This window comes from Pelmatolapia mariae, linkage group LG10_11 (genome assembly GCF_036321145.2).
Source record: "Pelmatolapia mariae isolate MD_Pm_ZW linkage group LG10_11, Pm_UMD_F_2, whole genome shotgun sequence".
Taxonomy (NCBI): domain Eukaryota; kingdom Metazoa; phylum Chordata; class Actinopteri; order Cichliformes; family Cichlidae; genus Pelmatolapia; species Pelmatolapia mariae.
The window spans coordinates 61,347,663-61,373,336 of NC_086236.1; the positions used below are offsets into that span (position 1 = coordinate 61,347,663).

Consider the following 25,674-nt stretch of genomic DNA (forward strand, 5'->3'; position numbering starts at 1 on the left):
TGCTTTCACATCAAAAAACGTGTCTAATTGCAGGACGCCAAGTTGGGAAATTTATTTTTATTCTACACACTTTTATTTTGTATTAATCACACATTATCATTATAATCCACATAACCAGAGCATTTCTGGAGAAATGAGTCTAGCTCTGTATATATTTGGCACACTGCTAAAACATAGACATATTGTTTCTGTTGACAGAATTGATATCCAAATGTAAGTTATATTAGCCAATACCTAATATTATATTTTAATATTATATATTAAGTATTATATTGTGTTAGATATGTTTGCAGCTTAAACCCTGGCATGGCAAGATGACAGATCATGGGAAGCCCTGTGTCCCACATGGGATGAGGAGGACAAGCAGTAGTAGCGTGAGACTAAACCAAATGATAACTGAAGAGATCAAATTATGTAGGATCTCTGGTTGAAACCATTAAAAAAGGTTCAAATTGCAGATAAACCAAATCACATTTCAGCCACTTTAGCCTGCATGTGATCAAAGGTTTAGTCATATTAGTATAGATCATAGCATGTAATGTAATTATTATCATAATAGGCACGTGTTAAGCAAATAGTAAATATTGCTCTTTTTTTAAAGGTATTTTATGTCTGTGTTTTACAACATTTTATCTACCTGAGATTATTTGATGACTAATAAATTACACTTACCCAGCACAGTGATGGCTGAAGGCTGAGATGTTTGAGATATCAGAGTTTTGCTGTTAAAGGCCTGACAGCTGTAGTTTCCACTCTGACTCATCTGAACATTCATCAGTCTGAGCTCTGATCCAGTATCAGGCAGCTGATCTCCATTCAAAAACCACTTAAACTGGGCAGGAGGTCTGGATCCAACTGAGCAGGTGATGCTGATGTTTGACCCTACAGCAAAGTATCCTTGTGATGGAGATAAGATCAAATTGATATTTTCTGGACCATCTAAATGTAGAGGGAACAGAGAAAAATAATCTCAAATCTAGGTTTCAAGATATAATCTATTCAGTTGATCTTATAGTGGGGTTAATAAATTATTACACACAACTACATTACTCCACAAAAAAAAAGATTCTAGTGTATTTATTAATACAAAACCTTATAGTTGCGTAAATTATGGTCATGTTAAAGAGTAAATAAATTCCATCCATCAACTTTTTTTTAAATCATTTATGCAGTTCAGGGTTGGAGGGGACAGGAGTCTCTAATGTTTTTTTGGGTTTTTTTAAATTTACATTAAATTGAGAATTGTGTTTCAGATATATCTAATATTCTTTCTTAACTCTCTCTGATGTTTGTATCCAGATGTTTTCAGATAAATTATTGAGCATTTACTTTAGTAACTCACAGTTGATGGAGAGGTTTACTGGATCACTGGTACCAGTACTGACAGGGTTGGACACACGACACCTGAATGGTCCCTGGTCAAAGCGGGTCACAGTGATTATAGTCAGACTGGAGCCTCCATCAGTGAGCTGAACTCTGTCACTTGCTGTAACCTCAGAGCTGCCGTTCAACCAGAGGAAAGAGAGAGAGGATCCAGAGGCAGAGCAGGACAGAGAGACAGAATCATTGAACTCAACCAAGTCTGTGCTGCTGGAAGTTACCAACACATTGGAGACTTTCTCTGTGAAAGAAAAGCAAAATAGTTTTATTGTTGGCATCAACTAATCCATGAGGAATCAACGATTTCCATCATACTATATACTCAACATAGAAAGAGAGCATAATAGAACTAGAAAGCGAAAATTTCAGAAGAAATTTTAAGTGTGCCTATGCCGCTGGTAAACAGTGTAGTTTGCCATTCATACAGCTACAGAGAGCAAAACTCAGCAGAGCAGCCATTCTCCACCATGAACTATGGTAAAAACAAACACCGCTCGCACCTCACAGATGACAGCTTACAATTTTGGGTAAAGATGAAGTGACTTTGTACAGCCCCAATTTGCAGACGCTGTGCACATAGTTTCATGAGCAGAAGTCCCATTGTACCACGGCAGACCCGACAATGTTTGCATGAACACGCTTTGAAGCATTACGTTATGGACCACTTTTCACACGTGGTTGGTGTACCCACACAGCCGGCTGTAGCTTTTCAACTCACAGCCTGACACACACCCAAAAAACAGCCGAGAGAGCACAGACTACGCCAGAGAGGCGTGATTGCAGATGCCGCTCAGGTGGGTCCACCTCCCCTGCAGCGGCACTGCAGACCACGCCCCGCCACACACATCAATCACGTAAAATAAATATTTATGCACTTTTGCATTCACTTTTTGTTTTTTGTTATTTTTACACAGTGTTCTGAATGATTAACAATGGTCTACAGCCAATCTTGTGTATTATTATACAAACTTTGGTTGTAAGATGCCCTACCTGGCCCCCTGGCAAAAGCTTTGCTAGATCCGCCCCTGCACAGTTACCAGCTGTCAGCTAAATAAAAAAGGAGCTTGGTGTTTATTTCTCTCAGAAACAGTTCATAACTTCCCTTCAACTCATTCATGTCACCTAAAAAAAAGGTAAACCTGTTTCTCCATCACCAGTTCAGCTCTGATGATTCGGTAAGGTCATCTCCTGGTTTCCACCAAACTACACCTAAACTCGGTTTATATCTGACCCAAATAGAGTGCAGTTCATAACTTCTTACCTGAAATTCAGTTCACCTCACGCTCTGACCGGCAGCCGTCTGCTTCTCCTGCCTTCGGTTTCCCTGATCCACGATCTACCACCGGTTGATCGGCGGTCGCCTCGCCGCCTCGTTCCCTGCATGCTCTGTCTGACACACACCGGTGGATAGCTGCCCTCGGTTGTAGCTCCGCGTCAGCGACCACCAAACAACTCAGTTATTTTTTCCACATCGACCAGCATCTGGACAATCCACCGCCTTTCACTGTTTGTACCGTTACTAAAAAAAACCCCTCATCGGCTCATAAAAACGAAAAATAAGTCCAGCTATGACCCTGAGTCAAAAAGACAGCCAGTTAGCTAGCTAGCTGTCTAGCTCTTTGCAGGCACCGAAACCATCAGAGCTAATATGGGATGTCTTGGTAACACGAGCACATATTTGAAGTTTACATCTGGCCAATCCACCACCTTTCACTGTTTATACCGTTACTAAAATGAATAAATAAATAAATCATTTATAAGTCCAGCTGTGACCACGAGACTTTACGAAGGACCGGGTGTGAAACCAGAGTAAGCCGCTCTCACTGTCATCCAGGCCGGCTGTAGCTTGTTAGCAAAGCCGCGCTAGCCACACTAGCCAGCTAGCCTCAAGCAGAAACGACATCGTCAGAACATTGTCGCTAATATGGGATGTTTTGACAAAATGAGCAGATATTTGAAGTTTACACACCTATATTCTCGCCTGAAAATATCTTAAAAGTTTATTTTGTGACCTAGAAACAGTATTAAGAGGAAAATAAAAACTAAGTGATGGCCGCCATTGTTTGACTCGGCAGAGGCGTGCTATGAATTGTGGGATATTGAGTTTTCCACCAAGCATTACCGTAACTTTTGAATGATTTGCGCAACCTTAAAAATTCCAATGGCTCCTGAAAGCAGCGACGCTGTGCGCACCGTTGATATTGTCATCATTACGGTAATCCAAATAAGGGTAGACAGGCCGTACTACTCCCGGCATACCACTAGAGAGAGCCAACACACCACAAATGAAGTTTGAAATTTGTATCAGTGGGACCAAAAGATGGAGCCAACACACCACAAATGAAGTCTGTTTCTATGGCGCCAAAAGAAGAATCTTTCTAAATTTGCACTAAAATATTAATATTTAAAAAACTATAAAAGTCATAAACACCAAAAGTGTATACCATACTAGTCCAGCTCCAGCCGCACAAAATGATCTAACATATGTAACCCTATTGTCAAAACTGTTTGGCAGAGAAGCGCGGGAAAATTTTCACTAAAATATTAATATTTAAAAAACTATAATAGTCATAAACACCAAAAGTCATAGCACACCATTCCTGATCCAGCCGCACAAAATGAGGTAACATATATGAAGCTTGTCTCAAAACTGCGAGGCGAGATTCGCTGCAAAATTTCAGGCGGAAACTGAAGAATAATAATAACTAGAAAAATTTGCATTTCCTGCGAAAATGCTGTGTGGATGCCTTAACGCTGAAGCTGTCTGCTGAAACTAGCTGAAAAAGATGAAAAGTAGCAAAAGTTGTATGGTGGTGAAAAAAAACATAGCACTGAGCAGGATTCGAACCTGGCCCGCCTGGTCTCAAGGTAGCTATTCATCTCGCTGAGCTAAACTCACTCTCACAAAGAAGAGGTGGAGAGACGGACAATTTTGCTGAAATGAGCAGAAGCTGCTGAGAATTGTGCTGATAAGAGGAGAAAAGGCTGAAAATTTTGCAGAAAAGAAGTGAATTAGCAGAATTTTTGCTGAAAAGAGGTAAAGAAGCAGAACGTTGAGCTGAAAAGAGATGAATCAGCAGAATTTCTGCTCAAAAGAGTTTTTTTCTGAAAACAGCTGAGATTTGTGCTAATAAGAGGTGAAAAGGCTGAAAATTTTGCAGAGGAGGTGAATAGGCAGAATTTAGGCTGAAAAGAGGTGAAAATTCTGAAAATTCTGCTAAAGACTTCAATCAGCAGAATTTCTGCTGAAAAGAGTTCTGCAGAACTCTTTTCAGAATTCTGCTGAAAAGAGGTTTTTGCTGAAAATAGCTGAAAAGCTGGGATTTGTGCTGAAAAGTGGTGAAAAAACTGAAAATTTTGCTCAAAAGGGGTGAAAAAGCTGAAATTGAGTTAAAAAGAGTTAAACAAGTTTAATTGTTAACTGAAAGAAATGTTGCCATAAGCGGGATTTGAACCCAGGCCTCCCAGTCTGAGAACGGCTGCTCATCTCACTGAGCTAAAACACAGCTCAGCCCAGCGAGCAGAAAGAAGTGACCACATTGATAATGTGTTCCATTCATTTCAATGGGCAAAAATATTGCAAAAAATATTCAATATCTCAAAAAGTATAGAAGCTATGAGCACCAAAAGTCATAGCACACATTAGCAGAAAGAGCAGAATTTTTTAAAGTTTGAACTGAGAAAATCGGCTGAAAACTGAGGGAGTAGTTAATCGGCAAAGAACGGAGCAACTAGAGGAATAATAAAGATAAAGAATAAAGAGAAACAGGAAAACAATAGTGTGGATGCCATGAGGCATCCACACAATAATAATAATAATAATAATAATAATAAATCCGACGAATAGTAATATGTGTGCCTCTTGGCATAGGCACACATAACTAGAAAAAATTGCATTTCCTGCGAAAATGCTGTGTGGATGCCTTAACGCTGAAGCTGTCTGCTGAAAAAGCTGAAAAAGCTGAAAAGTTGCATGGTGGTGGAAAAAAAACATTGCCCTGAGCAGGATTTGAACCTGGCCCTCCTAGTGTAAAAGCAGCTACTCATCTCACTGTCCCAAACTCATTCTCTAAAAGAAGAGGTGGAGAGACGGACAATTCTGCTGAAATGAGAAGAAGCTGCTGAGAATTGTGCTGATAAGAGGAGAAAAGGCTGAAAATTTTGCAGAAAAGAGGTGAATCAGCAGAATTTCTGCTGAAAAGAGGTAAAGAAGCAGAAAGTTGCGCTGAAAAGAGATGAATCAGCAGAATTTCTGCTCAAAAGTGTATTTTCTGAAAACAGCTGAGATTTGTGCTGATAAGAGGTGAAAAGGCTGAAAATTTTGCAGAAGAGGTGAATAAGCAGAATTTGGGCTGAAAAGAGGTGCAAATTCTGCTGAAAAGTGTTCAATCAGCAGAATTTCTGCTGAAAAGAGTTGTGCAGAACTCTTTTCAGAATTCTGTTAAAAAAGATGTTTTTGCTGAAAATAGTTGAAAAAGCTGGGATTTGTGCTGAAAAGTGGTGAAAAAAACTGAAAATTTTGCTGAAAAGGGGTGAAAAAGCTGAAATTGAGTTTAAAAAGTTTAACTGTTAACTGAAATTTTTTTTGCCACAAGCGGGATTTGAACCCGGGCCTCCCAGTCTGAGAACGGCTGCTCATCTCACTGAGCTAAAACACAGCATAGCCCGGCGAGCAGAAATGAGTGACCACATTGATAATGTGTTCCATTCATTTCAATGGGCAAAAATATTGCATAAAAAATTCAATATCTCAAAAAGTATAGAAGTTATGAGCACCAAAAGTCATAGCACACATTAGCAGAAAAAGCAGAATTTTTTAAAGTTTGAACGGTGAAAATCGGCTGAAAACTGAGGGAGTAGTTAAACGGCAAAGAACGGAGCAACTAGAAGAATAAAGATAAAGAATAAAGAGAAACAGGAAAACAATAGTGTGGATGCCTTGAGGCATCCACACAATAATAAATCCGACGAATAGTAATATGTGTGCCTCTTGGCATAGGCACACATAATTATCATCAGAAACTGCTGTAAATCAGTCATAACTTTTAATAATTTAATTCTGATAATTGATAATATCTACTCTGTTAAACTGGTTCTAGTCTTAATAGAATTTATAAAATAAACTTCCTTAAAGTTGGGTCCACAGCTTGTTCTTTATGTCAGTCAATCCTATGTTTAGATAAAATGTTCAATTTCTTACAGCCACACAGTGTTTTTAGCAGACTTTGTAAAACCTTTAATATAACAATCTTAATAATAAAACTAGAAAGCGAAAATTTCAGAAGAAATTTTAAGTGTGCCTATGCCGCTGGTAAACAGTGTAGTTTGCCATTCATACAGCTACAGAGAGCAAAACTCAGCAGAGCAGCCATTCTCCACCATGAACTATGGTAAAAACAAACACCGCTCGCACCTCACAGATGACAGCTTACAATTTTGGGTAAAGATGAAGTGACTTTGTACAGCCCCGATTTGCAGACGCTGTGCACATAGTTTCATGAGCAGAAGTCCCATTGTACCACGGCAGACCCGACAATGTTTGCATGAACACGCTTTGAAGCATTACGTTATGGACCACTTTTCACACATGGTTGGTGTACCCACACAGCCGGCTGTAGCTTTTCAACTCACAGCCTGACACACACCCAAAAAACAGCCGAGAGAGCACAGACTACGCCAGAGAGGCGTGATTGCAGATGCCGCTCAGGTGGGTCCACCTCCCCTGCAGCGGCACTGCAGACCACGCCCCGCCACACACATCAATCACGTAAAATAAATATTTATGCACTTTTGCATTCACTTTTTGTTTTTTGTTATTTTTACACAGTGTTCTGAATGATTAACAATGGTCTACAGCCAATCTTGTGTATTATTATACAAACTTTGGTTGTAAGATGCCCTACCTGGCCCCCTGGCAAAAGCTTTGCTAGATCCGCCCCTGCACAGTTACCAGCTGTCAGCTAAATAAAAAAGGAGCTTGGTGTTTATTTCTCTCAGAAACAGTTCATAACTTCCCTTCAACTCATTCATGTCACCTAAAAAAAAGGTAAACCTGTTTCTCCATCACCAGTTCAGCTCTGATGATTCGGTAAGGTCATCTCCTGGTTTCCACCAAACTACACCTAAACTCGGTTTATATCTGACCCAAATAGAGTGCAGTTCATAACTTCTTACCTGAAATTCAGTTCACCTCACGCTCTGACCGGCAGCCGCCTGCTTCTCCTGCCTTCGGTTTCCCTGATCCACGATCTACCACCGGTTGATCGGCGGTCGCCTCGCCGCCTCGTTCCCTGCATGCTCTGTCTGACACACACCGGTGGATAGCTGCCCTCGGTTGTAGCTCCGCGTCAGCGACCACCAAACAACTCAGTTATTTTTTCCACATCGACCAGCATCTGGACAATCCACCGCCTTTCACTGTTTGTACCGTTACTAAAAAAAAACCCTCATCGGCTCATAAAAACGAAAAATAAGTCCAGCTATGACCCTGAGTCAAAAAGACAGCCAGTTAGCTAGCTAGCTGTCTAGCTCTTTGCAGGCACCGAAACCATCAGAGCTAATATGGGATGTCTTGGTAACACGAGCACATATTTGAAGTTTACATCTGGCCAATCCACCACCTTTCACTGTTTATACCGTTACTAAAATGAATAAATAAATAAATCATTTATTTATTTAAAATAAGTCCAGCTGTGACCACGAGACTTTACGAAGGACTGGGTGTGAAACCAGAGTAAGCCGCTCTCACTGTCATCCAGGCCGGCTGTAGCTTGTTAGCAAAGCCGCGCTAGCCACACTAGCCAGCTAGCCTCAAGCAGAAACGACATCGTCAGAACATTGTCGCTAATATGGGATGTTTTGACAAAATGAGCAGATATTTGAAGTTTACACACCTATATTCTCGCCTGAAAATATCTTAAAAGTTTATTTTGTGACCTAGAAACAGTATTAAGAGGAAAATAAAAACTAAGTGATGGCCGCCATTGTTTGACTCGGCAGAGGCGTGCTATGAATTGTGGGATATTGAGTTTTCCACCAAGCATTACCGTAACTATTGAATGATTTGCGCAACCTTAAAAATTCCAATGGCTCCTGAAAGCAGCGACGCTGTGCGCACCGTTGATATTGTCATCATTACGGTAATCCAAATAAGGGTAGACAGGCCGTACTACTCCCGGCATACCACTAGAGAGAGCCAACACACCACAAATGAAGTTTGAAATTTGTATCAGTGGGACCAAAAGATGGAGCCAACACACCACAAATGAAGTCTGTTTCTATGGCGCCAAAAGAAGAATCTTTCTAAATTTGCACTAAAATATTAATATTTAAAAAACTATAAAAGTCATAAATACCAAAAGTGTATACCATACTAGTCCAGCTCCAGCCGCACAAAATGATCTAACATATGTAACCCTATTGTCAAAACTGTTTGGCAGAGAAGCGCGGGAAAATTTTCACTAAAATATTAATATTTAAAAAACTATAATAGTCATAAACACCAAAAGTCATAGCACACCATTCCTGATCCAGCCGCACAAAATGAGGTAACATATATGAAGCTTGTCTCAAAACTGCGAGGCGAGATTCGCTGCAAAATTTCAGGCGGAAACTGAAGAAGAATAATAATAATAACTAGAAAATTTGCATTTCCTGCGAAAATGCTGTGTGGATGCCTTAACGCTGAAGCTGTCTGCTGAAAAGCTGAAAAAGATGAAAAGTTGCAAAAAGTTTATGGTGGTGTGAAAACAAATGCCTCCCTGAGGAGGATTCGAACCTAGCCCTCCTGCGCTCAAGGTAGAGACTCATCTCACTGTGCCAAACTCACTCTCACAAGGAAAGAGATGGAAAGACTGACAATTATGGTGGAATGAGCAGAAGCGGCTGAGAATTGTGCTGATAAGAGGTGAAAAGGCTGAAAATTTTGCAGAAAAGAGGTGAATCAGCAGAATTTCTGCATAAAAGAAGCAAAGAAGCAGAAACTTGCGCTGAAAAGAGATGAATCAGCAGAGTTTCTGCTGAAAAGAGTTTTTTTTTTCTGAAAACAGCCAAAAAAGCTGGAATTTGTGCTGAAAAGGGGTGAAGAAGCTAAAGTATACCAAATCAAAGTATTTGTGCCAAAACATAGTGTTTCTACCATATTGTGGTACTACTACATTACAACATGAATACGGATTAAAGATGAAAGAAACTGGCAACAAATTCCTCCACTACAAACCAGTCTGATACCACTTCTTTGCAGTGTTCACATTTTCACATTTAGTAAGGCACTACCCAAAAGGCGCCACAAGAGGGCACTCCAACACAAGAGATGACCTATGTACACTGATGCACTTAGCCTCCTACTTTGCCATTACGTAATACAGCGGAAATACAGTAGCAGAAATACAATGTTTTTGCAGAAACACTGTAATTTCACTCAAATACTGTGAAATAGCAGTAATACTATGATTTGGCAGAAATACAATGTTTCAGTACAAATACTATGACAAAGCAGAAATACTATGACTTAGAAGTAATACTATAACAAAAGGGATTCCTCAAAATACTATGAAATTGCAGTAATTCTATGATTTGGCAGAAATACTGTACTCCGTACAAATACAATGCTTTGGTAAAAATACTATATTTTGATTTGAACTCTATGATTTGAAAAAGATGAAAGCATTGAAAAAGGTGAAAAGGCTGAAAATTTTGCAGAAAAGAGATGAATCAGCAGAATTTCTGCAGAAAAGAGGCAAAGAAGCAGAACGTTGCGCTGAAAAGAGGTGAATGAGCAGAATTTCTGCTGAAAAGAGGCAAAGAAGCAGAACGTTGCGCTGAAAAGAGGTGAATGAGCAGAATTTCTGCTGAAAAGTGGCAAAGAAGCAGAACGTTGCGCTGAAAAGAGGTGAATGAGCAGAATTTCTGCTGAAAAGAGGCAGAAGGTTCTGTATGTAGAAAAAGAAACACGATGAACCATGTGTGAAATAAATAAAGAAATGAAATGAAAGAACAACCTGATTCTGCTCAAATTCACCAATCAGAGCTACTGCCTCTGTCTGCTTCATTAGGCTGGGTACTTGTATGTATTTCGGTCTATATTAGAAATGCTGCTAAAATGATAAAACTTTGCAGAATTGTAATAAATGATCAATATAAATGACAGGTCTGTGATAGTGTTTAAATTTGTAATGAAAATAAATGTTGAAGCAAGGTGGGATTGAACCCACAACCTTTGAGGTGCAGAGCCGTGTCATTACTGATTGCGCCACCTGGGAAGGGGGCGGGCGGCTGAAAAACATCGACATGACCAGTCAGAAAATAGATCGCGGTGAGCGGCGAAAAGCGCCGTTTTTTGGAGTTACAAAACGTCGTGTAACTCAAAAACTAGGAGGGCTAGCAGCATAATTCTTGTACTGGGTGAATCAGCGGACTTTGGTGTATTTTGACTGTGATTTTCATAGCTCTTTGTACCTCCGTCGCGGAGATATGACGAGAGAAGAAACGGCTTCATTTTCAGAGTGTGAGAACTGAGAGGAGGACAGATTTCCACCCCTCAAACAAACGTAATTTATGGCTCAACGGTAAGATGAATGTAAAAACTGCTTCCACTGTCAGTGTCAGCAGTGTCTGAAGATATATTGGCACAAGCCTCATGTCCTAACTTTGCTTTGTTAATTAGATATGGCGATTTGAAAATGCCTCCTGTTACAGAATTTCAGCTCTGAATTTCAAAACCTCCCTATAGACTTTGAATGGGGAGTAACCTAACCATGTGTCACTTCGAGGTGAATTGCGAAAAAACGGTAAATCTCACAATAAAGACAGTAACATTGTCTGAAAGCCAGCAAAAATACCTACGTTTTGATGTATAATTTGTGGGGGTTGAGTGTAAATTGAGCGAGTAGCAAGAAGTTGTTCAGACATGAAGAGAAAATTCAGAACAGACCAGCACTCACTCTGAGTTAATTGCATAGCAACCATAGCAACGCATGTATTTTCTGAAAAATCACAATTTTGCAACTGAAAACTTAAAGAGGTATAAAATGAAAACGGTAGAAGATCTGAAAAAGCTGAATCACACAGGAATAGCCCAATAATCTGAGAACATTTTAAAGTTTGAATGGAGTTTCTAGGTGAAAGTATGAGGAAGCAGTTAAGTTTCAAAACCAAGCAAGTTTTAGCAGAGTTGTTGAAGTTTTCCATTCATTTCAATGGGACAAATTAAAGGAAAAAAGTGTAATATTTTAAAAAGTATAATAGTAATAAACACCAAAAGTCATAGCCATCATTAGCAGAAAGAGCAGAACAGTTCAGAGTTTGAACTGAGAAAATCGGCTGAAAACTGAGGAAGTAGTTAAGTGCCAAAAAGTGTACGGAAGCAACTAGAGGAATAATAAAGAATAAAGAGAAACAGGAACTCAATGGTGTGGAAGCCCTTTAGGGCATCCACACAATAAAGAATAAAGAGAAACAGGAACTCAATGGTGTGGAAGCCCTTTAGGGCATCCACACAACTAGAAAGCGAAAATTTCAGAAGAAATTTTAAGTGTGCCTATGCCGCTGGTAAACAGTGTAGTTTGCCATTCATACAGCTACAGAGAGCAAAACTCAGCAGAGCAGCCATTCTCCACCATGAACTATGGTAAAAACAAACACCGCTCGCACCTCACAGATGACAGCTTACAATTTTGGGTAAAGATGAAGTGACTTTGTACAGCCCCGATTTGCAGACGCTGTGCACATAGTTTCATGAGCAGAAGTCCCATTGTACCACGGCAGACCCGACAATGTTTGCATGAACACGCTTTGAAGCATTACGTTATGGACCACTTTTCACACATGGTTGGTGTACCCACACAGCCGGCTGTAGCTTTTCAACTCACAGCCTGACACACACCCAAAAAACAGCCGAGAGAGCACAGACTACGCCAGAGAGGCGTGATTGCAGATGCCGCTCAGGTGGGTCCACCTCCCCTGCAGCGGCACTGCAGACCACGCCCCGCCACACACATCAATCACGTAAAATAAATATTTATGCACTTTTGCATTCACTTTTTGTTTTTTGTTATTTTTACACAGTGTTCTGAATGATTAACAATGGTCTACAGCCAATCTTGTGTATTATTATACAAACTTTGGTTGTAAGATGCCCTACCTGGCCCCCTGGCAAAAGCTTTGCTAGATCCGCCCCTGCACAGTTACCAGCTGTCAGCTAAATAAAAAAGGAGCTTGGTGTTTATTTCTCTCAGAAACAGTTCATAACTTCCCTTCAACTCATTCATGTCACCTAAAAAAAAGGTAAACCTGTTTCTCCATCACCAGTTCAGCTCTGATGATTCGGTAAGGTCATCTCCTGGTTTCCACCAAACTACACCTAAACTCGGTTTATATCTGACCCAAATAGAGTGCAGTTCATAACTTCTTACCTGAAATTCAGTTCACCTCACGCTCTGACCGGCAGCCGTCTGCTTCTCCTGCCTTCGGTTTCCCTGATCCACGATCTACCACCGGTTGATCGGCGGTCGCCTCGCCGCCTCGTTCCCTGCATGCTCTGTCTGACACACACCGGTGGATAGCTGCCCTCGGTTGTAGCTCCGCGTCAGCGACCACCAAACAACTCAGTTATTTTTTCCACATCGACCAGCATCTGGACAATCCACCGCCTTTCACTGTTTGTACCGTTACTAAAAAAAAACCCTCATCGGCTCATAAAAACGAAAAATAAGTCCAGCTATGACCCTGAGTCAAAAAGACAGCCAGTTAGCTAGCTAGCTGTCTAGCTCTTTGCAGGCACCGAAACCATCAGAGCTAATATGGGATGTCTTGGTAACACGAGCACATATTTGAAGTTTACATCTGGCCAATCCACCACCTTTCACTGTTTATACCGTTACTAAAATGAATAAATAAATAAATCATTTATTTATTTAAAATAAGTCCAGCTGTGACCACGAGACTTTACGAAGGACCGGGTGTGAAACCAGAGTAAGCCGCTCTCACTGTCATCCAGGCCGGCTGTAGCTTGTTAGCAAAGCCGCGCTAGCCACACTAGCCAGCTAGCCTCAAGCAGAAACGACATCGTCAGAACATTGTCGCTAATATGGGATGTTTTGACAAAATGAGCAGATATTTGAAGTTTACACACCTATATTCTCGCCTGAAAATATCTTAAAAGTTTATTTTGTGACCTAGAAACAGTATTAAGAGGAAAATAAAAACTAAGTGATGGCCGCCATTGTTTGACTCGGCAGAGGCGTGCTATGAATTGTGGGATATTGAGTTTTCCACCAAGCATTACCGTAACTTTTGAATGATTTGCGCAACCTTAAAAATTCCAATGGCTCCTGAAAGCAGCGACGCTGTGCGCACCGTTGATATTGTCATCATTACGGTAATCCAAATAAGGGTAGACAGGCCGTACTACTCCCGGCATACCACTAGAGAGAGCCAACACACCACAAATGAAGTTTGAAATTTGTATCAGTGGGACCAAAAGATGGAGCCAACACACCACAAATGAAGTCTGTTTCTATGGCGCCAAAAGAAGAATCTTTCTAAATTTGCACTAAAATATTAATATTTAAAAAACTATAAAAGTCATAAACACCAAAAGTGTATACCATACTAGTCCAGCTCCAGCCGCACAAAATGATCTAACATATGTAACCCTATTGTCAAAACTGTTTGGCAGAGAAGCGCGGGAAAATTTTCACTAAAATATTAATATTTAAAAAACTATAATAGTCATAAACACCAAAAGTCATAGCACACCATTCCTGATCCAGCCGCACAAAATGAGGTAACATATATGAAGCTTGTCTCAAAACTGCGAGGCGAGATTCGCTGCAAAATTTCAGGCGGAAACTGAAGAATAATAATAATAATAATAATAAATCCGACGAATAGTAATATGTGTGCCTCTTGGCATAGGCACACATAACTAGAAAGCGAAAATTTCAGAAGAAATTTTAAGTGTGCCTATGCCGCTGGTAAACAGTGTAGTTTGCCATTCATACAGCTACAGAGAGCAAAACTCAGCAGAGCAGCCATTCTCCACCATGAACTATGGTAAAAACAAACACCGCTCGCACCTCACAGATGACAGCTTACAATTTTGGGTAAAGATGAAGTGACTTTGTACAGCCCCGATTTGCAGACGCTGTGCACATAGTTTCATGAGCAGAAGTCCCATTGTACCACGGCAGACCCGACAATGTTTGCATGAACACGCTTTGAAGCATTACGTTATGGACCACTTTTCACACATAGTTGGTGTACCCACACAGCCGGCTGTAGCTTTTCAACTCACAGCCTGACACACACCCAAAAAACAGCCGAGAGAGCACAGACTACGCCAGAGAGGCGTGATTGCAGATGCCGCTCAGGTGGGTCCACCTCCCCTGCAGCGGCACTGCAGACCACGCCCCGCCACACACATCAATCACGTAAAATAAATATTTATGCACTTTTGCATTCACTTTTTGTTTTTTGTTATTTTTACACAGTGTTCTGAATGATTAACAATGGTCTACAGACAATCTTGTGTATTATTATACAAACTTTGGTTGTAAGATGCCCTACCTGGCCCCCTGGCAAAAGCTTTGCTAGATCCGCCCCTGCACAGTTACCAGCTGTCAGCTAAATAAAAAAGGAGCTTGGTGTTTATTTCTCTCAGAAACAGTTCATAACTTCCCTTCAACTCATTCATGTCACCTAAAAAAAAGGTAAACCTGTTTCTCCATCACCAGTTCAGCTCTGATGATTCGGTAAGGTCATCTCCTGGTTTCCACCAGCCGCTTCTACAGCTGTGGCTCCAGCAAACATCAGCTGATACTAGAAATTAAAATCAAATGAATTCTAACAACAGCTGATCAAGCTTAAACGTGCTGCTGTTGTTTAGCGCGATAAACAAACAAGAGAGAAAAGCCGATCATTGATCAGTTTCATGACTGAAGTTTGAACAGGCGAGAGAATGACAGGGGAGGCTGTCATAAAGTTCAACATCAGTAACTTAGCGCGCACACAGCTGTATAGAAACTCCGTCGTGCTAGCTAGCACGCAGTACAAGTTATTATAACTGATTGTAAAAAGTCAGCACAACGGAAATAAACTACACCTAAACTCGGTTTATATCTGACCCAAATAGAGTGCAGTTCATAACTTCTTACCTGAAATTCAGTTCACCTCACGCTCTGACCGGCAGCCGCCTGCTTCTCCTGCCTTCGGTTTCCCTGATCCACGATCTACCACCGGTTGATCGGCGGTCGCCTCGCCGCCTCGTTCCCTGCATGCTCTGTCTGACACACACCGGTGGATAGCTGCCCTCGGTTGTAGCTCCGCGTCAGCGACCACCAAACAACTCAGTTATTTTTTCCACATCGACCAGCATCTGGACAATCCACCGCCTTTCACTGTTTGTACCGTTACTAAAAAAAACCCCTCATCGGCTCATAAAAACGAAAAATAAGTCCAGCTATGACCCTGAGTCAAAAAGACAGCCAGTTAGCTAGCTAGCTGTCTAGCTCTTTGCAGGCACCGAAACCATCAGAGCTAATATGGGATGTCTTGGTAACACGAGCACATATTTGAAGTTTACATCTGGCCAATCCACCACCTTTCACTGTTTATACCGTTACTAAAATGAATAAATAAATAAATCATTTATTTATTTAAAATAAGTCCAGCTGTGACCACGAGACTTTACGAAGGACCGGGTGTGAAACCAGAGTAAGCCGCTCTCACTGTCATCCAGGCCGGCTGTAGCTTGTTAGCAAAGCCGCGCTAGCCACACTAGCCAGCTAGCCTCAAGCAGAAACGACATCGTCAGAACATTGTCGCTAATATGGGATGTTTTGACAAAATGAGCAGATATTTGAAGTTTACACACCTATATTCTCGCCTGAAAATATCTTAAAAGTTTATTTTGTGACCTAGAAACAGTATTAAGAGGAAAATAAAAACTAAGTGATGGCCGCCATTGTTTGACTCGGCAGAGGCGTGCTATGTTTGTGGGATATTGAGTTTTCCACCAAGCATTACCGTAACTTTTGAATGATTTGCGCAACCTTAAAAATTCCAATGGCTCCTGAAAGCAGCGACGCTGTGCGCACCGTTGATATTGTCATCATTACGGTAATCCAAATAAGGGTAGACAGGCCGTACTACTCCCGGCATACCACTAGAGAGAGCCAACACACCACAAATGAAGTTTGAAATTTGTATCAGTGGGACCAAAAGATGGAGCCAACACACCACAAATGAAGTCTGTTTCTATGGCGCCAAAAGAAGAATCTTTCTAAATTTGCACTAAAATATTAATATTTAAAAAACTATAAAAGTCATAAACACCAAAAGTGTATACCATACTAGTCCAGCTCCAGCCGCACAAAATGATCTAACATATGTAACCCTATTGTCAAAACTGTTTGGCAGAGAAGCGCGGGAAAATTTTCACTAAAATATTAATATTTAAAAAACTATAATAGTCATAAACACCAAAAGTCATAGCACACCATTCCTGATCCAGCCGCACAAAATGAGGTAACATATATGAAGCTTGTCTCAAAACTGCGAGGCGAGATTCGCTGCAAAATTTCAGGCGGAAACTGAAGAATAATAATAATAATAATAATAATAATAAATCCGACGAATAGTAATATGTGTGCCTCTTGGCATAGGCACACATAATAATAATAACTAGAAAGCGAAAATTTCAGAAGAAATTTTAAGTGTGCCTATGCCGCTGGTAAACAGTGTAGTTTGCCATTCATACAGCTACAGAGAGCAAAACTCAGCAGAGCAGCCATTCTCCACCATGAACTATGGTAAAAACAAACACCGCTCGCACCTCACAGATGACAGCTTACAATTTTGGGTAAAGATGAAGTGACTTTGTACAGCCCCGATTTGCAGACGCTGTGCACATAGTTTCATGAGCAGAAGTCCCATTGTACCACGGCAGACCCGACAATGTTTGCATGAACACGCTTTGAAGCATTACGTTATGGACCACTTTTCACACATGGTTGGTGTACCCACACAGCCGGCTGTAGCTTTTCAACTCACAGCCTGACACACACCCAAAAAACAGCCGAGAGAGCACAGACTACGCCAGAGAGGCGTGATTGCAGATGCCGCTCAGGTGGGTCCACCTCCCCTGCAGCGGCACTGCAGACCACGCCCCGCCACACACATCAATCACGTAAAATAAATATTTATGCACTTTTGCATTCACTTTTTGTTTTTTGTTATTTTTACACAGTGTTCTGAATGATTAACAATGGTCTACAGCCAATCTTGTGTATTATTATACAAACTTTGGTTGTAAGATGCCCTACCTGGCCCCCTGGCAAAAGCTTTGCTAGATCCGCCCCTGCACAGTTACCAGCTGTCAGCTAAATAAAAAAGGAGCTTGGTGTTTATTTCTCTCAGAAACAGTTCATAACTTCCCTTCAACTCATTCATGTCACCTAAAAAAAAAGGTAAACCTGTTTCTCCATCACCAGTTCAGCTCTGATGATTCGGTAAGGTCATCTCCTGGTTTCCACCAAACTACACCTAAACTCGGTTTATATCTGACCCAAATAGAGTGCAGTTCATAACTTCTTACCTGAAATTCAGTTCACCTCACGCTCTGACCGGCAGCCGCCTGCTTCTCCTGCCTTCGGTTTCCCTGATCCACGATCTACCACCGGTTGATCGGCGGTCGCCTCGCCGCCTCGTTCCCTGCATGCTCTGTCTGACACACACCGGTGGATAGCTGCCCTCGGTTGTAGCTCCGCGTCAGCGACCACCAAACAACTCAGTTATTTTTTCCACATCGACCAGCATCTGGACAATCCACCGCCTTTCACTGTTTGTACCGTTACTAAAAAAAAACCCTCATCGGCTCATAAAAACGAAAAATAAGTCCAGCTATGACCCTGAGTCAAAAAGACAGCCAGTTAGCTAGCTAGCTGTCTAGCTCTTTGCAGGCACCGAAACCATCAGAGCTAATATGGGATGTCTTGGTAACACGAGCACATATTTGAAGTTTACATCTGGCCAATCCACCACCTTTCACTGTTTATACCGTTACTAAAATGAATAAATAAATAAATCATTTATTTATTTAAAATAAGTCCAGCTGTGACCACGAGACTTTACGAAGGACCGGGTGTGAAACCAGAGTAAGCCGCTCTCACTGTCATCCAGGCCGGCTGTAGCTTGTTAGCAAAGCCGCGCTAGCCACACTAGCCAGCTAGCCTCAAGCAGAAACGACATCGTCAGAACATTGTCGCTAATATGGGATGTTTTGACAAAACGAGCAGATATTTGAAGTTTACACACCTATATTCTCGCCTGAAAATATCTTAAAAGTTTATTTTGTGACCTAGAAACAGTATTAAGAGGAAAACTAGAAAGCGAAAATTTCAGAAGAAATTTTAAGTGTGCCTATGCCGCTGCTAATCAGCACAGACTACGCCCGAGAGGCGTGATTGCAGGTGCCGCTCAGGTGGGTCCACCTCCACTGCAGCGGCACTGCAGACCACGCCCCGCCACACACATCAAACACGTAAAATAAATATTTATGCACTTTTGCATTCACTTTTTGTTTTTTATTATTTTTTACAGTGTTCTGAATGATTAACAATGGTCTACAGCCAATCTTGTGTATTATTATACAAACTTTGGTTGTAAGATGCAGATAACTATTTAATAAAAAGCTAAATATTTTATATGAGAGTAAGAAAGAAAAGTATATCTTTGTGTCCCCCTTTCCCTGTTAATGCCCTACCTGGCCCCCTGGCAAAAGCTTTGCTAGATCCGCCCCTGCACAGTTACCAGCTGTCAGCTACACAAAAACAGGAGCTTGGTGTTTATTTGTCTCTCAGAAACAGTTCATAACTTCCCTTCAACTAATTCATGTCACCTAAAGGGTAAACCTGCTTCTCCATCACCAGTTCAGCTCACATCAAACACGTAAAATAAATATTTATGCACTTTTGCATTCACTTTTTGTTTTTTGTTATTTTTACACAGTGTTCTGAATGATTAACAATGGTCTACAGCCAATCTTGTGTATTATTATACAAACTTTGGTTGTAAGATGCCCTACCTGGCCCCCTGGCAAAAGCTTTGCTAGATCCGCCCCTGCACAGTTACCAGCTGTCAGCTAAATAAAAAAGGAGCTTGGTGTTTATTTCTCTCAGAAACAGTTCATAACTTCCCTTCAACTCATTCATGTCACCTAAAAAAAAGGTAAACCTGTTTCTCCATCACCAGTTCAGCTCTGATGATTCAGTAAGGTCATCTCCTGGTTTCCACCAGCCGCTTCTACAGCTGTGGCTCCAGCAAACATCAGCTGATACTAGAAATTAAAATCAAATGAATTCTAACAACAGCTGATCAAGCTTAAACGTGCTGCTGTTGTTTAGCGCGATAAACAAACAAGAGAGAAAAGCCGATCATTGATCAGTTGCATGACTGAAGTTTGAACAGGCGAGAGAATGACAGGGGAGGCTGTCATAAAGTTCAACATCAGTAACTTAGCGCGCACACAGCTGTATAGAAACTCCGTCGTGCTAGCTAGCACGCAGTACGAGTTATTATAACTGATTGTAAAAAGTCAGCACAACGAAAATAAACTACACCTAAACTCGGTTTATATCTGACCCAAATAGAGTGCAGTTCATAACTTCTTACCTGAAATTCAGTTCACCTCACGCTCCGACCGGCAGCCGCCTGCTTCTCCTGCCTTCGGTTTCCCTGATCCACGATCTACCACCGGTCGATCGGCGGTCGCCTCGTCTCGTTCCCCGCATGTCTTTGTAACACACACCGGTGGATAGCTGCCCTCGGTTGTAGCTCCGCGTCAGCGACTACCAAACAACTCAGTTATTTTTTCCACATCGACCAGCATCTGGACAATCCACCGCCTTTCACTGTTTGTACCGTTACTAAAATGAATAAATAAATAAGTCATCAGTCCATATAAACGAAAAATAAGTCCAGCTGTGACCACGAGATATTGCGAAGGACCGGGGGTGAAACGATAGTAAGCCGCCCTCACTGTCATCCAGGCCGGCTGTAGCTTGTTAGCAAAGCCGCGCTAGCTAGCTAGCTAGCCAGCTAGCCTCAGGCAGAAACGACATCGTCAGAACACGGTTGCTAATATGGGATGTTTTGACAAAACGAGCAGATATTTGAAGTTTACACACCTATATTCTCGCCTGAAAATATCTTAAAAGTTTATTTTGTGACCTAGAAACAGTATTAAGAGGAAAATAAAAACTAAGTGATGGCCGCCATTGTTTGACTCGGCAGAGGCGTGCTATGAATTGTGGGATATTGAGTTTTCCACCAAGCATTACCGTAACTTTTGAATGATTTGCGCAACCTTAAAAATTCCAATGGCTCCTGAAAGCAGCGACGCTGTGCGCACCGTTGATATTGTCATCATTACGGTAATCCAAATAAGGGTAGACAGGCCGTACTACTCCCGGCAGACCACTAGAGAGAGCCAACACACCACAAATGAAGTTTGAAATTTGTATCAGTGGAACCAAAAGATGGAGCCAACACACCACAAATGAAGTCTGTTTCTATGGCGCCAAAAGAAGAATCTTTCTAAATTTGCACTAAAATATTAATATTTAAAAAACTATAAAAGTCATAAACACCAAAAGTGTATACCATACTAGTCCAGCTCCAGCCGCACAAAATGATCTAACATATGTAACCCTATTGTCAAAACTGTTTGGCAGAGAAGCGCGGGAAAATTTTCACTAAAATATTAATATTTAAAAAACTATAATAGTCATAAACACCAAAAGTCATAGCACACCATTCCTGATCCAGCCGCACAAAATGAGGTAACATATATGAAGCTTGTCTCAAAACTGCGAGGCGAGATTCACTGCAAAATTTCAGGCGGAAACTGAAGAATAATAATAATAATAATAATAAATCCGACGAATAGTAATATGTGTGCCTCTTGCCATAGGCACACATAATAAAAACTAAGTGATGGCCGCCATTGTTTGACTCGGCAGAGGCGTGCTATGAATTGTGGGATATTGAGTTTTCCACCAAGCATTACCGTAACTTTTGAATGATTTGCGCAACCTTAAAAATTCCAATGGCTCCTGAAAGCTGCGACGCTGTGCGCACCGTTGATATTGTCATCATTACGGTAATCCAAATAAGGGTAGACAGGCCGTACTACTCCCGGCATACCACTAGAGAGAGCCAACACACCACAAATGAAGTTTGAAATTTGTATCAGTGGGACCAAAAGATGGAGCCAACACACCACAAATGAAGTCTGTTTCTATGGCGCCAAAAGAAGAATCTTTCTAAATTTGCACTAAAATATTAATATTTAAAAAACTATAAAAGTCATAAACACCAAAAGTGTATACCATACTAGTCCAGCTCCAGCCGCACAATATGATCTAACATATGTAACCCTATTGTCAAAACTGTTTGGCAGAGAAGCGCGGGAAAATTTTCACTAAAATATTAATATTTAAAAAACTATAATAGTCATAAACACCAAAAGTCATAGCACACCATTCCTGATCCAGCCGCACAAAATGAGGTAACATATATGAAGCTTGTCTCAAAACTGCGAGGCGAGATTCGCTGCAAAATTTCAGGCGGAAACTGAAGAATAATAATAATAATAACTAGAAAGCGAAAATTTCAGAAGAAATTTTAAGTGTGCCTATGCCGCTGGTAAACAGTGTAGTTTGCCATTCATACAGCTACAGAGAGCAAAACTCAGCAGAGCAGCCATTCTCCACCATGAACTATGGTAAAAACAAACACCGCTCGCACCTCACAGATGACAGCTTACAATTTTGGGTAAAGATGAAGTGACTTTGTACAGCCCCAATTTGCAGACGCTGTGCACATAGTTTCATGAGCAGAAGTCCCATTGTACCACGGCAGACCCGACAATGTTTGCATGAACACGCTTTGAAGCATTACGTTATGGACCACTTTTCACACATGGTTGGTGTACCCACACAGCCGGCTGTAGCTTTTCAACTCACAGCCTGACACACACCCAAAAAACAGCCGAGAGAGCACAGACTACGCCAGAGAGGCGTGATTGCAGATGCCGCTCAGGTGGGTCCACCTCCCCTGCAGCGGCACTGCAGACCACGCCCCGCCACACACATCAATCACGTAAAATAAATATTTATGCACTTTTGCATTCACTTTTTGTTTTTTGTTATTTTTACACAGTGTTCTGAATGATTAACAATGGTCTACAGCCAATCTTGTGTATTATTATACAAACTTTGGTTGTAAGATGCCCTACCTGGCCCCCTGGCAAAAGCTTTGCTAGATCCGCCCCTGCACAGTTACCAGCTGTCAGCTAAATAAAAAAGGAGCTTGGTGTTTATTTCTCTCAGAAACAGTTCATAACTTCCCTTCAACTCATTCATGTCACCTAAAAAAAAGGTAAACCTGTTTCTCCATCACCAGTTCAGCTCTGATGATTCGGTAAGGTCATCTCCTGGTTTCCACCAAACTACACCTAAACTCGGTTTATATCTGACCCAAATAGAGTGCAGTTCATAACTTCTTACCTGAAATTCAGTTCACCTCACGCTCTGACCGGCAGCCGCGTGCTTCTCCTGCCTTCGGTTTCCCTGATCCACGATCTACCACCGGTTGATCGGCGGTCGCCTCGCCGCCTCGTTCCCTGCATGCTCTGTCTGACACACACCGGTGGATAGCTGCCCTCGGTTGTAGCTCCGCGTCAGCGACCACCAAACAACTCAGTTATTTTTTCCACATCGACCAGCATCTGGACAATCCACCGCCTTTCACTGTTTGTACCGTTACTAAAAAAAAACCCTCATCGGCTCATAAAAACGAAAAATAAGTCCAGCTATGACCCTGAGTCAAAAAGACAGCCAGTTAGCTAGCTAGCTGTCTAGCTCTTTGCAGGCACCGAAACCATCAGAGCTAATATGGGATGTCTTGGTAACACGAGCACATATTTGAAGTTTACATCTGGCCAATCCACCACCTTTCACTGTTTATACCGTTACTAAAATGAATAAATAAATAAATCATTTATTTATTTAAAATAAGTCCAGCTGTGACCACGAGACTTTACGAAGGACCGGGTGTGAAACCAGAGTAAGCCGCTCTCACTGTCATCCAGGCCGGCTGTAGCTTGTTAGCAAAGCCGCGCTAGCCACACTAGCCAGCTAGCCTCAAGCAGAAACGACATCGTCAGAACATTGTCGCTAATATGGGATGTTTTGACAAAATGAGCAGATATTTGAAGTTTACGCACCTATATTCTCGCCTGAAAATATCTTAAAAGTTTATTTTGTGACCTAGAAACAGTATTAAGAGGAAAATAAAAACTAAGTGATGGCCGCCATTGTTTGACTCGGCAGAGGCGTGCTATGAATTGTGGGATATTGAGTTTTCCACCAAGCATTACCGTAACTATTGAATGATTTGCGCAACCTTAAAAATTCCAATGGCTCCTGAAAGCAGCGACGCTGTGCGCACCGTTGATATTGTCATCATTACGGTAATCCAAATAAGGGTAGACAGGCCGTACTACTCCCGGCATACCACTAGAGAGAGCCAACACACCACAAATGAAGTTTGAAATTTGTATCAGTGGGACCAAAAGATGGAGCCAACACACCACAAATGAAGTCTGTTTCTATGGCGCCAAAAGAAGAATCTTTCTAAATTTGCACTAAAATATTAATATTTAAAAAACTATAAAAGTCATAAACACCAAAAGTGTATACCATACTAGTCCAGCTCCAGCCGCACAAAATGATCTAACATATGTAACCCTATTGTCAAAACTGTTTGGCAGAGAAGCGCGGGAAAATTTTCACTAAAATATTAATATTTAAAAAACTATAATAGTCATAAACACCAAAAGTCATAGCACACCATTCCTGATCCAGCCGCACAAAATGAGGTAACATATATGAAGCTTGTCTCAAAACTGCGAGGCGAGATTCGCTGCAAAATTTCAGGCGGAAACTGAAGAATAATAATAATAATAATAATAATAATAATAATAATAAATCCGACGAATAGTAATATGTGTGCCTCTTGGCATAGGCACACATAATAATAAATCCGACGAATAGTAATATGTGTGCCTCTTGGCATAGGCACACATAATAAATTATTGGAAGGCAGAATTTTTGGATTACAGTGAGTACTGGCGTAATAAAAGTGGACTAATAATTACAGATGTGTATACATGATGTTAATATAACGTAAACTTGTATTTCAAAAACAATTATGCTGTCAGATTTCAAAACTTGCTCACCGTATATCGCCAGAGTAGTACGTCCATTCTGCGCAAAAGCACCAGCTGGGAAAATGCTAACTGAGTATGACCCACTGTCATCTGGAGTCAGACTTCTGAGCTCCAAAGATCCAGTAGATGAGAAGAGTGTGATCCTGCCTTCATACTCTGGTCCAGTTATGTTTGCAGTACTTGAGCTTATTATATTCTTAGAGTCATCAAAAGTCCAGACCACAGCCTGAAACGGTGTTTCTGTTGGAGTCAGTGTTGTAGTGAACATCACTGTCTCTCCTACAGCTGCATTCAGAGGACCATCAGGCAACAAACCAGCTCCTTTAATTAAACCTGAAGGAGACATATTTGATTTGAAAAAAAAAAAAAAAGAATTAAAACAGTGCATTTGACAAAAGAAAGTAATCAGGTGTAATTATTTCTGTAAGTGTTTAATCTGAAGTTCACCAGCAAAAAACAAGAATAAACCACTAAAAAACATTGAGGTGACACTGACAGATGAAGGCACACAGAAATCCAGACACAAGGAGCAAAAAGGAGACACAAATGAAACTTAACAATAAGGAAATGACCTGACCAAAGGTTTTTCTTCTTTTTCTAATTTGTGTCTACCTGTCTCCTCTGCCCTCCAAATGAAAAAAGCTTAAAAAAGATGTCAGTCATCCTCAGATGTATTTGGAGAAGAGAGGAGACATGAGGCGACAGGAGGAGATATAATCGGGGATCACTGGAGTATCTGTTGCAAAAATGCTTTTATTGAACCTTCAATGTCTTTAAAATGCATAATACACATCTGAAACATATAAACCATGGTATTAAGAAGACACCAAAAAATGTTTTTGATAATGAGCAGCATTATGAAACTTTCTGCCCTTCATTCTTTGCCTGATTAAAAATTTCTATGATATCTTGTCACCTTGTGCCATGATGTGAATTTAATTAAAGGAAACACAGATGTCTCATTTAAATACTTTTTGTCTTGACTTCCATCTGTCTCCTTACTT

At 41.0% G+C, this 25,674-nt stretch overlaps 1 protein-coding gene across 1 annotated transcript; it reads right to left on the bottom strand.

Moving 5' to 3' along the window:
• Positions 1 to 294: 294 nt before the first annotated feature.
• On the bottom strand, positions 295 to 25,016 carry LOC134635487 (carcinoembryonic antigen-related cell adhesion molecule 5-like). Its single transcript, XM_063484868.1, has 4 exons — positions 24,680 to 25,016; positions 1,343 to 1,621; positions 673 to 939; positions 295 to 380 (listed from the first exon to the last, which is right to left on the bottom strand). The coding sequence occupies exons 1-4, from the start codon at positions 25,014 to 25,016 to the stop codon at positions 295 to 297; spliced, it is 969 nt and encodes a 322-aa protein (XP_063340938.1).
• Positions 25,017 to 25,674: the final 658 nt, after the last annotated feature.

Bases quoted from the DNA above. Each gene is read 5' to 3' on its own strand.
- LOC134635487 (XM_063484868.1), bottom strand. From the start codon at position 25,016: ATGTCTCCTTCAGGTTTAATTAAAGGAGCTGGTTTGTTGCCTGATGGT. The intron at 940-1,342 runs GTGAGTTACTAA...CTCTACATTTAG, and splicing joins AGTAAACCTCTCCATCAACT to ATGGTCCAGAAAATATCAAT. The intron at 381-672 runs GTAAGTGTAATT...CATTTGGTTTAG, and splicing joins TTCAGCCATCACTGTGCTGG to TCTCACGCTACTACTGCTTG.